This window comes from Garra rufa, chromosome 9 (assembly GCF_049309525.1).
Source record: "Garra rufa chromosome 9, GarRuf1.0, whole genome shotgun sequence".
Classification (NCBI taxonomy): domain Eukaryota; kingdom Metazoa; phylum Chordata; class Actinopteri; order Cypriniformes; family Cyprinidae; genus Garra; species Garra rufa.
This window is the reverse complement of record NC_133369.1, coordinates 385,226-397,064: the sequence shown is the minus strand read 5'-3', so window position 1 is coordinate 397,064 and position 11,839 is coordinate 385,226. Positions and strand designations below refer to the sequence as shown.

Genomic DNA, 11,839 nt, shown 5'->3' with positions numbered 1-11,839 from the left:
ATCTGACAGTGAATGAAGATCAGTGTCCACGAATGCTGATTCACAACCGCTGCCCCAAGAGCCTCTTACTGAAGGAGAACATCAGGGGTAACACACACACACACACACACACACACACACACACACACACACACACATGTACATATATACTCACTCACTCACTCACTCACAGACATACACACTATATTGTCTGTAGGTGTTAATGTTAAGCATGTGTTTCAGAGTCTGCGAGGTCGGAGGTGTTTAGCCGGATGGTTCCTGCTCTCTCGTCTGTCCATCACGAGTTGTTTCATCAGGCCTCCAGTTTCCCAGAGTGCCGACCGAAAGAGACGCTGCCCACCCTGCAGCTGCGCATCATCACAGACACGCCCACCAGTCCCATGGACACGCCCACCACACCAGGCTGGACTGACCCCATTGATCTCAGTAGTCCTGGAACACAGGTGCACAGCTGCACAACACCTCACACTAGAGCTGCACGATTTCGGCTGAAAAAATTGATAATGCAAAAAAAAAAAAAAAATTGCTGCGCTTGTTTGTAGGGCTACACAATGTGGCCAACATTTTTGTGGTTAAATATCAATATGGATATGTAATAATAAAATAACTAATCATTGTTATTATTATTATCTTAATTACTATCACTGTGTGACACTAAGCGTGAGCATTTGTTTGTTCTTGAGCAGGTCAAAGAGATTCAGCTCCTGATCTCAGTGTTTATAGCAGGGTTTGTTCAGATACTGAAAAATGAAATTCCAGGAATTCAAGGACTTTTCAAGCATTACTTTCTTGATTTTCAAGGACTTCAAACAGAGATCTTACTTATTAAACAGTGTCTTCTCTTTCAAATTTTAAAAAAGGCAAAAGTAAAGTGAACCATATTACTATAAATGTATTATAAATTATACTAAACTTTTACTATAGTAAAACCACAGTTCATTTTCTTAAGGAATTTGTATTTGTGTATACTTTCTTTGATTTTTATAACTGTGTTTTTAATTGTTTGATAAAAAAAAAAAGATTTGCAAAACTCTCGAACCGAATCAAACGATTTACGATCCGCGCTCCTAGGTTCCAATCTGAATTATGATTGACGAACCATCATTTCAGATCAGGAGCACTGGATCCTGAATCATTTGACATAGATCAGAAGAAACAGCCTTGCTGTGTGTTTGTGTGTGAGTTCAGTCTGCATCAGATCGTCCTGAAGTGATCCAGATTCAGTTCCTGAACACCCGTTAGACGTGTAGATGTGGCATCATGTGACGAGATCATAGTCTTTTTTAATCTTTTGTGTGTTCCCTAGGTTGTTTTTCTTCCTGGTTTCGGCTGTTTGTACATTGACGTTCTTCACCAGAGCGGCACCATCACGCTGACGCTGGCACCGGAGAGCGGCGCGGAAGACACGGTCGCACGTCACGGGTCAGACGCGCTCGTGTTCGCGTACGTGTTGAGTTTGTCCACCGGAGGGCGTCGTTTGACTCTTTCACCTGTGTGTTTCCCGCAGGCCGTCCGATCGGATGCTGTCCTTCAGGATTCTGCTGAACGAGGCGAGCGTGGCGCTCTGTGACGACATCACCAGCCCGTCCAGTTCAGTAGAGCTGCTGCGTCTCACCGTCTCCAAACTGCTGCTTCAGCTGCCGCCCGCCGAACCGTCAGCCGACCACACCGACGCTCCGCCCGTCCACACCGTCCAGATTCACTGCGGCGGCCTGCAGGTGGACAACCAGCTGTACGAGCGCGCCAGCTTCCACTTCCCCGTCATCGTGTGCCAGGAGCCTCAGGGCGACCCCGACCTCACGCCGACCCCGCGGCGCCTGCAGGAGTTCTGCGACGCCTGTTTCCTGTCTGTGAGCGTCACCGTCACCCCCGACGGACGGCTGGACCGGCTCGCCTTCCGCGTCAGACCGGCGCGCGTCTATCTGGAGGACACCTTCATCTACTACATGAAGACGCTCTTCCACACCTACATCCCAGAATGCAGCCTGGGTGGGCGGAGCTGCGGCGGAGGGGCGGAGCCGGTCGTCCCGCTGGAGGTGCTGGAGTCGTCGTGCGCTCTGGTGACGCCGGTGCGGCTGCAGAAGCTGTCCATCGAGCCGGTTCATCTGCTGGTGAGCATCCACGCCTCGCTGAAGCTCTACATCGCCTCCGATCACACGCCGCTGTCCTTCTCGCTGTTCGAGCGCGGACCCGTCTGCACCACGCCGCGACAGCTGGTCCACACCCTCGCCATGCACTACGCCGCAGGAGCGCTCTTCAGAGCAGGTGCGTCTCACACACATTACAATTAAACACTGTAGGGCCATTCTGTGTCAAATCATTCAAATTTCAGAAACTTCCCTGTCTCAAATTTTTGATTTTGTGAAGAAGGATAGAGATGAAATCCAAAATATTAAATGTTATTGATTTACATTTACTGAATAATCCACTATTTTGTAGAGGGATACAGTTATAGGGGGTTAAAAATGACTTATGATTATATGCCAATGGTGACCATTCAAAAACTTTTCAAGTTTTTCTCCAAAGTTTGCATGCCTGTAACTCAAGCTTCAGCATCATTTGTTCTTCAGACATTCCTCTTTAAAAGAAAAGAAGAGTAGTATCATATTTTTGCCAACTGACCCAAAATTAGTACAATTTAATGATTTACTCCTGGAGCCATATTGAAATTCCAATATCTCTGGAACTGGACCATATAGGGCCTTAAATATGAACATGCCAAAAGACCAGTTTGTTAAGACCCAATATATAAAAGGGCATTAAGATATCTGTAATACTTCTTGAGTTACAGACATGCAAACTTTGAAGAAAAACTTAAAAAGTGCCGTTTTCCCATTTTTGAATGGTCACCATTGGCACATAATGCCACACAGATAGCTAAAGCCAACAGATTTGACTAATAGAGCTACCAATCTCTGTGTAAAAATAAGATTATGATGCTGCCGTCTTTCTCAAGTCATGTTTAACCCCCTGTAACTTGACTCTCAATCTCAGGTGAAAATTGGCATTTTGACCTCTCTCTACAAATAGTGGATTACTCCGTAAATAAACATCTGTGACATTTAATAATTTGGATTTCATCACTATACATGTCTATCTTTCTTCAGAAAAAAAACTTGACTGAAATTTGAAATGTGGCTGATTTGACACGGAATGATTGGTAGCAGTCTATAGTGTTGTTATTGATGGAAGTAACTGGTTAAATTTGGGGGGAAACAACAACAACAACAGACACATTTAATTAGACTGTTATAAAATTGTCCTCAAGTCAGAAACGGCCCTATGCAAATCAATCATTTTCTGATGCTGATTTTTTTTTATGTATAATTATTTCTATAAGTACTTTTCCTTGAGTACAGTGTTTGTCTACCAGGCTGTGCACTACATACATTAGTCCATCTCTACAGTCAGTGTACTTGTCATGAACTAGTGTATACTGTAGGGCGTTCATCATCCTGCTCTAGATTCCTCTTTATTTGCTGAAGAAAAACTTGATTATTTTGAGTTTTGTGATCTGCTTTAATCTCTGATTCTTTTGCTTTTCCTTTTAAAGTCTTGTTTTTTTTTTTATGTCTTTTTTAAATAAAACTCATAATTATCATCAGTTTTGTAAGTTTATGTGTTCTTCATCTTAACCCTCATGTTGTGTTCTGCTCATTTAGACCTGGACAGGATTTAGTTTTTCCCAGAAGTGCTAAGTTGTTGTGTAAGTTGTTTGTTTGTGCTGTTGTAGGTTGGGTCGTGGGCTCTCTGGAGATTCTGGGCAGTCCGGCTAGTCTGGTGCGGAGCATCGGGAACGGCGTGTCGGATTTCTTCCGCTTGCCGTACGAGGGTTTGACTCGCGGTCCGGGAGCGTTCATCAGCGGCGTCTCTAGAGGAACAAACTCCTTCATCAAACACATCTCTAAAGGTGAAGCACGGTTCCAGCGTCAGTCGTTCTACGGTTTGATTCTCCTGCTGCGTCTCGTATCTGCCGCTCACTGTGTTCGTGTGTCTGCAGGGACTCTGACGTCCATCACTAATCTGGCCACGAGTCTGGCGCGTAACATGGACCGTCTGTCGCTGGACGATGAGCATTACATGCGACAGGAGGAGTGGAGGAGACAGTTACCTGAGACTCTGGGAGACGGACTGAGACAAGGCCTATCCAGACTCGGCATCAGCCTGCTGGGTAAAACACGCTCACAGAGACATTACAAGCTGATGTCAAAATGTCTTTCTGCTGTGCTTTGTGTAGGACAGGCTGTGTTTACGCTTTTTACATCGTATTCAGTGTTTCCTGACGTTTCAGTTTATTTTTTACTCTTTTACCATTATAAATGAATAAGTTTTCATATACAAGCTGCTAACAAATGCTCCTGACAGTTCAGCAATATGACACCAGCAAGAAATAAGAGTGCTGTTTTAGTTTGGTTTCTGTGTTCCGCATTGGTTTCGGCGAATCACTGATACACAAGCCATTCATAAAAACAGCCATTTGATTGGCTCCTGAAGGATTCAGCCCTTTTGAAAGAATCATTTTTCGAATCGGTGATTCAATCATCAATACTTACTGCCATCTGCTGGTCAGGGTGTCTACAGGTTTGACCAAGTTAAATTTAAGACATTTTAAGACTTTTTAATACCATTTTCAAACAAAATTTAAGACCAAATTGAAAGTCTCGCAAAAGTCTAGCACAAAACTATGAAGATATTTAAAATTATTATTTTATTTAACTGATTATTCTTGGGAATATTCAACAGAAAACACTATTCCAGAAGAAGAAATTATTTTCTATTCCATGACAAAGTCAAGGCTCTCACACACTTTGAAGCCAAAGTAACAGTGTAACAAACACGGATTCTGAGTCATGGATCGAATCATTTTTCGGATCAGCCAAAAAAAAAAAAAAATATATATATATATATATTTTTTTCCTAATTACTGAATGCTTACTTTAGGTAGGCTATAATCCACAGCAAAAACTACTAGCTGAACTAAAGTTCAGTAACAAAACAAGAACAATTACACAAATGACAAGTGTAAATGAATACAACATAAAGTTAGTAATAAAATCAATAACACAAGTATTCAGGAGGGGAAATGTAATAATTAATTGTAAAATAACTAGTGTTTCTCACTGCAGGTATTTATAGGACGCTGTCTCTTTAAGGCCAAATGCACGAACCGAATACTGGCACGCATCTCTTTCTCAGCTGTTTCGGTTCACTGAAGACATAAACGACTGTTTAACAGAATACCAAAACGGGTATTAAGACATGACTTGGTATGTACGTTTCCGTTCAAATAGCAGGAGGAATCAATCTGTGTGAATCGCGCCACGCGCCTCTCTCTCCTCTCTCTCTCTCTCTCTCTCTCTGCGCGTGCTCGCGTCAGGTGTGTGCGGCAACGGTTAAAAAAAATAAAATAAAATCAGCGTGCGTGTTCCCTTTTTAAATCGTTTGAATTGGTAAAGTGGCAAGACAAAACATGTGCTAATTATAAACTTTTACTCTATGATGGTTAAACTTAACAGCTAATCTGCGATTCAAATGCGTGTAGTTGGGCGGAAACCCGCTAAATCTGGCAACACTGAGGCGTTGTCAAGCAAGCGCGTGTCTAGCAACAGAACAGATTTAGAACCTGCGCAGGAGATTCTCCTCAAAACGATAAACTTTTCCTTTTCAAAGTGTAAAAAATTTAAGACCCTTGGATTTAGATTTAAGACAAATTAAGACATTTAAAGGCCTTATTTTAGGACAACGGAATTTAAGACTTTTTAAGGATCCGCGGCCACCCTGGCTGGTGGTTTTAAGTTTCCCATCATATTAGATTCTTTTCCAACATATTTTTATATTCAGAGTTTTGTATTTAAAACATTAATCTCATAACATTATTCATGCAATTATAAATACAATCTAAATGTATAAAGTGTGTGTGTGTGTGTGTAGGAGCGATCGCAGGAATCGTGGATCAGCCCATGCAGACATTCACACGGACGCTGGAGTTGCCGAACTCGGCGAGCAGCGCGGCCCGCGGCGTCATCTCAGGCGTGGGGAAAGGCATTGTGGGAGTTTTCACCAAGCCAATCGGAGGAGCAGCTGAGCTGGTGTCACAGACGGGATACGGTACGACAACATTCAGTTAGACGAGAGCAGGAGAGTGTGTTCACGTGCACATGTGCAATGACGTGTGTGTGTGTGTGTGTGTGTGTGTGTGTGTGTGTGTGTGTGTGTGTGTGTGTGTCTGTGTGTGTGTGTGTGTGTGTGTAGGAAGATGCTGCAGTCTCTGGGGCGTCCGGAGCTGCACATGGCTCTAGATGTGCGGATGGTGAGCGGATCGGGGCAGGAACACGCCGGCTGTCTGCTGCTGAGCGGAGAGGTTCTGTTCGTGGTCAGTGTGTGTGAAGACGCGCAGCAGCAAGCCTTTCCCATCACCGAGATCCAGTGTGAACACGACACACACACGCCTGGACAAATCACACTCACACTACAGCAGCACAGAGTCACCAGTGACACTGAGGTACACACACACACACACAGTTAATATAAATCAGTTATTATGAATGAATTTTAATATATATCGATCATATGTAATACAAATAAGCTGTAGAACCGAGAGATAATGCTTTAAAAATGACTACATGTGACCTTATAAGTTCTCTCTAAATATATATTCAACTATATAATCTAACATAAGTTTCAGTTGTGACTGCGCTGACAGCAAGATCGTTTCTTTTATTTGTCCTCTTTCATGAGCAAGTGATTTTTTTCTGGTGTAAATGCGTTTAAATTAGTCCTATTCTCTTAAACTTTAGCTAAACCTTTAACCTTTAGTTTAGAATCTCATTGGGTCTCATAAGAAGTGAATCACACTTGCTCTGTGTTACGAGGCTCGTGATTGGCTGTTCACCAGTGATGTCACACATTTATGCACATGTGCTTCACAAACTCAGGATCAGAGCCAGAGTTGACAAAGAAAGCTGATGATCAAACATCTTTGCGAGAGAACGCAAAACATCTTTGCGAGAGAACGCAAAAGTTTTGCGAGGGAATGCAAAAAAAGTAAAATATACTTTTTTTTCCCCCATCCCGATTTTTTTTCTACCCACCGTGAATTTTTTCTTCCACCCTTATTTTTTTTTATACCCACCCTGAATTTTTCCCCATCCCGATTTTTTTTTCTACCCACCCTGAATTTTTTCCTATCCCGATATTTTTTTTCTACCCACCCTGAATTTTTTCTTCCACCCTGATTTTTTTTCTACCCACCCTGAATTTTTCCCCATCCCGATTTTTTTTCTACCCACCCTGAATTTTTTCCCATCCCGATATTTTTTTTCTACCCACCCTGAATTTTTTCTTCCACCCTGATTTTTTTTCTACCCACCCTGAATTTTTTCCTCCACCCTGATTTTTTTTTCTACCCACCCTGAATTTTTCCCCATCCCGATTTTTTTTCTACCCACCCTGAATTTTTTCCCATCCCGATTTTTTTTCTACCCACCCTGAATTTTTTCCCATCCCGATTTTTTTAATACCCACCCTGAATTTTTTCTTCCACCCTTATTTTTTTTTATACCCACCCTGAATTTTTCCCCATCCTGATTTTTTTTCTACCCACCCTGAATTTTTCCCCATCCCGATTTTTTTTTCTACCCACCCTGAATTTTTTCCTATCCCGATATTTTTTTTCTACCCACCCTGAATTTTTTCTTCCACCCTGATTTTTTTTCTACCCACCCTGAATTTTTCCCCATCCCGATTTTTTTTCTACCCACCCTGAATTTTTTCCCATCCCGATATTTTTTTTCTACCCACCCTGAATTTTTTCTTCCACCCTGATTTTTTTTCTACCCACCCTGAATTTTTTCCTCCACCCTGATTTTTTTTTCTACCCACCCTGAATTTTTCCCCATCCCGATTTTTTTTCTACCCACCCTGAATTTTTTCCCATCCCGATTTTTTTTCTACCCACCCTGAATTTTTTCCCATCCCGATTTTTTTAATACCCACCCTGAATTTTTCCCCATCCCGATTTTTTTTTCTACCCACCCTGAATTTTTTCCACCCACCCTGAATTTTTTCCCATCCCGATATTTTTTTTCTACCCACCCTGAATTTTTTCCCATCCCGATTTTTTTAATACCCACCCTGAATTTTTCCCCATCCCGATTTTTTTTTCTACCCACCCTGAATTTTTTCCCATCCCGATTTTTTTAATACCCACCCTGAATTTTTCCCCATCCCGATTTTTTTTTCTACCCACCCTGAATTTTTCCCCATCCCGATTTTTTTTTCTACCCACCCTGAATTTTTTCCCATCCCGATTTTTTTAATACCCACCCTGAATTTTTCCCCATCCCGATTTTTTTTTCTACCCACCCTGAATTTTTTCCCATCCCGATTTTTTTTTCTACCCACCCTGAATTTTTTCCCATCCAGATTTTTTTTTCTACCCACCCTGAATTTTTTCCCATCCCGATTTTTTTTTTCTACCCACCCTGAATTTTTCCCCATCCCGATTTTTTTTTCTACCCACCCTGAATTTTTTCCCATCCCGATTTTTTTTTTCTACCCACCCTGAATTTTTTTCCCATCCCGATATTTTTTTTCTACCCACCCTGAATTTTTTCCCATCCCGATTTTTTTAATACCCACCCTGAATTTTTTCCCATCCCGATTTTTTTTTCTACCCACCCTGAATTTTTTCCCATCCCGATTTTTTTAATACCCACCCTGAATTTTTTCCCATCCCGATTTTTTTTTTCTACCCACCCTGAATTTTTTTCCCATCCCGATATTTTTTTTCTACCCACCCTGAATTTTTTCTTCCACCCTGATTTTTTTTCTACCCACCCTGAATTTTTCCCCATCCAGATTTTTTTTCTACCCACCCTGAATTTTTTCCTCCACCCTGATTTTTTTTTCTACCCACCCTGAATTTTTTCCCATCCCGATATTTTTTTTCTACCCACCCTGAATTTTTTCTTCCACCCTGATTTTTTTAATACCCACCCTGAATTTTTCCCCATCCCGATTTTTTTTTTCTACCCACCCTGAATTTTTCCCCATCCCGATTTTTTTTCTACCCACCCTGAATTTTTTCCCATCCCGATATTTTTTTTCTACCCACCCTGAATTTTTTCTACCCACCCTGAATTTTTTCCCATCCCGATTTTTTTTCTACCCACCCTGAATTTTTTCCCATCCCGATATTTTTTTTCTACCCACCCTGAATTTTTTCTTCCACCCTGATTTTTTTTCTACCCACCCTGAATTTTTCCCCATCGATTTTTTTTCTACCCACCCTGAATTTTTTCCTCCACCCTGATTTTTTTTTCTACCCACCCTGAATTTTTTCTTCCACCCTGATTTTTTTTTTTCTACCCACTCTGAATTTTTTCCCATCCCGATTTTTTTTTTCTACCCACCCTGATTTTTTTCCTCCACCCTGATTTTTTTTCTACCCAACATGACCTTTTAGGGGCTCCATAATATTTATATATATTATAAAATATGTGTATTTTTGTATTTCTAGGAGATTTTATGGTACTAAGTTCTACTGCTTCAGCGCCACATGATCCTTCAGAAATCTAATATACTGATTTATTATCAATGTTGGAAACAGCTGTGCTGCTAAATATTTTGTTGGAACCGTTTTTTTTTTTTTTTTCTGAGGATTCTTTAAAATAGAAATCTTTTGAAAATATAAACTACCATCCAAAAGTCAGTACGTTTTAATTCTTTCTTCTTATTCAGCAAGGTTGTGTTAAATTGATAAAAAGTGATGGCAAAGACTTATATTGTTAGAAAATATTTATATTTTGCATAAATGCTTATCTTTTTTAACCTTTTATTCATCAAGAATCCTGAAAAAAGAATCACATGTTCCCAAAAAAATCTTAAGCAGCACAACTGTTTCCAACATTGATAATAACAGTAATCAATCAGCATATTAAAATGACACTGAAAACTATAAATTTAGCATTGCATCACAGGAATAAATTATAATTTTAACATATATTACTACATAACGCCATTATTTTAAACTGTAATAATATTTGACAACATTACATTTTTTTCTGTATTTTTGATTGAGTAAATGCAGCTTTTATTTAAAAAACGAAAAATCATACTGATCCCGTGTTTATTTATGGAATAGTTCTGATACGTTTATTAGCTGTGAACCACTTTTTGAGCACAGACCTGAAAAATGAAATTTCCAATTTAAACTGTTGTAAATCTGGACTGCTTTGGAGCACAGACATAGACGTTTGGTTAGTTTAAAAAGTAAAACAAGAAAAGTTATAGAAGTTTGTTTATTATTATGAAAAATGCACAAAAATACTATTTCAAAATGTTATATAGAATATATTTTCAAAACATATTACACTTTAAAACAGCCTTAAATCAAATAAATCTGTGCTCCAAATTTGAAGTTGATATCACAAAATAATGAGCTTTCAGTGAGATCACCAGACATTTCCAGATGAAATCTGCTTCCCATTTTATCCATTGGAGTCACTTTTGACCACAAACAAAACAAGTCTGATTTATTTTTCAGGTCAAAATGTGTGAGCTCTGACTGAACAACACCAGAGGGTTGATATCTTGTGTTTGTGTGTGTCTCCTGTCTGATATGTGTGTGTCTGTCTCAGGTGGACGGGGTTCGTGATCGTCTGTCAGAGCTGCAGTACAGTCGTCTGGTGGATTTCGTGAGCGGAGCGTCTCAGTATCTGTCTCCGTCTCTGTCGTCTCTCCATCAGCATCCGACGGTCACTCCGGCCGAACCGCCGCCCAGCGTCTCCAAAACGTACCGCTATCACGCCGACCCCGCCTTCACACGCGTGTTCGTCTGCAAGTTCAACGCGGTGAAGAACAAAGCGCTGCGCATCGGCTTCCACTGACAGACTTATTCATCTTGTTTGTGTTATTTAAACAGAGTAAGACACTTTATGATTATTGAGGGACGTCACTACTTCGGCCAGAGCTCGTCTCTGATTGGCTGCTTCTGTGTGAACGCTTTAAACCAAAAGGCCTTTTGTTTTATATTTTTGTAAGCCATGCGAGAAAAGATTTACTGTTTTTATTTCATGATTTGCTCCTGTTTTCTTGTCTAATGAAGAATGAGTGTTAGTATGTAATAAATCAGTTTTTTTGTAATTAAAGTATATTTACTAAAGCTGTGCAGCGTATCATGAGACGTGTGTCACGCGTGTGCTTCGTTCGGTTCGGGCTCGTGTTTTTCAGCTCATTCTGATTCTTCATCCGGTCAGATGAGTGTCCGCTGTGTTTGAGCGTCTGGAGCTTCTGTCTGTGGAGGAAACAGTCGTGTTTTTGTCTGGTCACATGATTCAAGTCTGTAATTATTGTCATGCAGTTTTCATCAGATCATATGTGGCCCTGGACCACAAAACCAGTCATCCATTGATGTGTAGTTTGTTAGGAAAGGACAATATTTGGCCGAGATACAATGATTTGAATATCAGAAATCTGAGGGTACAAAAAAATATTGAGAAAATTGCCTTTAAAGTTGTCCAAATGAAGTTCTTAGCAATACATATTACTTATCAAAAATTAATTTTTAATATAAAAATTGCAAAATATCTTCATGGAACATGATCTTTACTTTAATGCGAAAAATGACCCACACAATGTATTGTTGGCTGTTTCTACAAATATACCTGTGCTACTTCAGAGTCACATATCAGAATATTTATACTGTTGACAATTTCAGGAACTAGCCTGCTATATAGGATCAAGTGTGCGTGTGCTCGTTGACCGCTCACAGATGAGGATGAAGATGATGAAGATGTCACGGCTGCGCTGCTCTCTGGTGTTTTCTCGTGTTCCAGTG

At 40.5% G+C, this 11,839-nt stretch overlaps 2 protein-coding genes across 2 annotated transcripts in view; both read left to right on the top strand.

The window, feature by feature from the left end:
- Positions 1-6,128, top strand: part of LOC141342438 (intermembrane lipid transfer protein VPS13B-like) — a 6,567-nt gene extending 439 nt beyond the window's left edge. The window contains exons 3-9 of the mRNA XM_073846886.1: positions 1-87; positions 223-443; positions 1,307-1,422; positions 1,508-2,265; positions 3,734-3,910; positions 4,001-4,171; positions 5,932-6,128. The exon at positions 1-87 is cut by the window's left edge and continues 41 nt beyond it. Of these exons, the coding sequence (XP_073702987.1) occupies positions 1-87; positions 223-443; positions 1,307-1,422; positions 1,508-2,265; positions 3,734-3,910; positions 4,001-4,171; positions 5,932-6,128 (1,727 nt within the window). The remainder of the gene's footprint in view (positions 88-222; positions 444-1,306; positions 1,423-1,507; positions 2,266-3,733; positions 3,911-4,000; positions 4,172-5,931) is intronic.
- A 129-nt stretch (positions 6,129-6,257) lies between these two features.
- Positions 6,258-11,183, top strand: LOC141343414 (intermembrane lipid transfer protein VPS13B-like). Its single transcript, XM_073848014.1, has 2 exons — positions 6,258-6,502; positions 10,641-11,183. Exons 1-2 carry the CDS (start codon positions 6,290-6,292, stop codon positions 10,887-10,889), a joined length of 462 nt encoding a protein of 153 aa, XP_073704115.1. The 5' UTR covers positions 6,258-6,289; the 3' UTR covers positions 10,890-11,183.
- The last annotated feature ends 656 nt before the right edge of the window (positions 11,184-11,839 follow it).

Excerpts from the sequence above, each read along its gene's own strand:
- LOC141343414 (XM_073848014.1), top strand. The coding sequence starts at position 6,290 with ATGGCTCTAGATGTGCGGATGGTGAGCGGATCGGGGCAGGAACACGCC. Across the intron at positions 6,503-10,640 it reads GAGTCACCAGTGACACTGAG|GTGGACGGGGTTCGTGATCG; the intron begins GTACACACACAC and ends TGTCTGTCTCAG.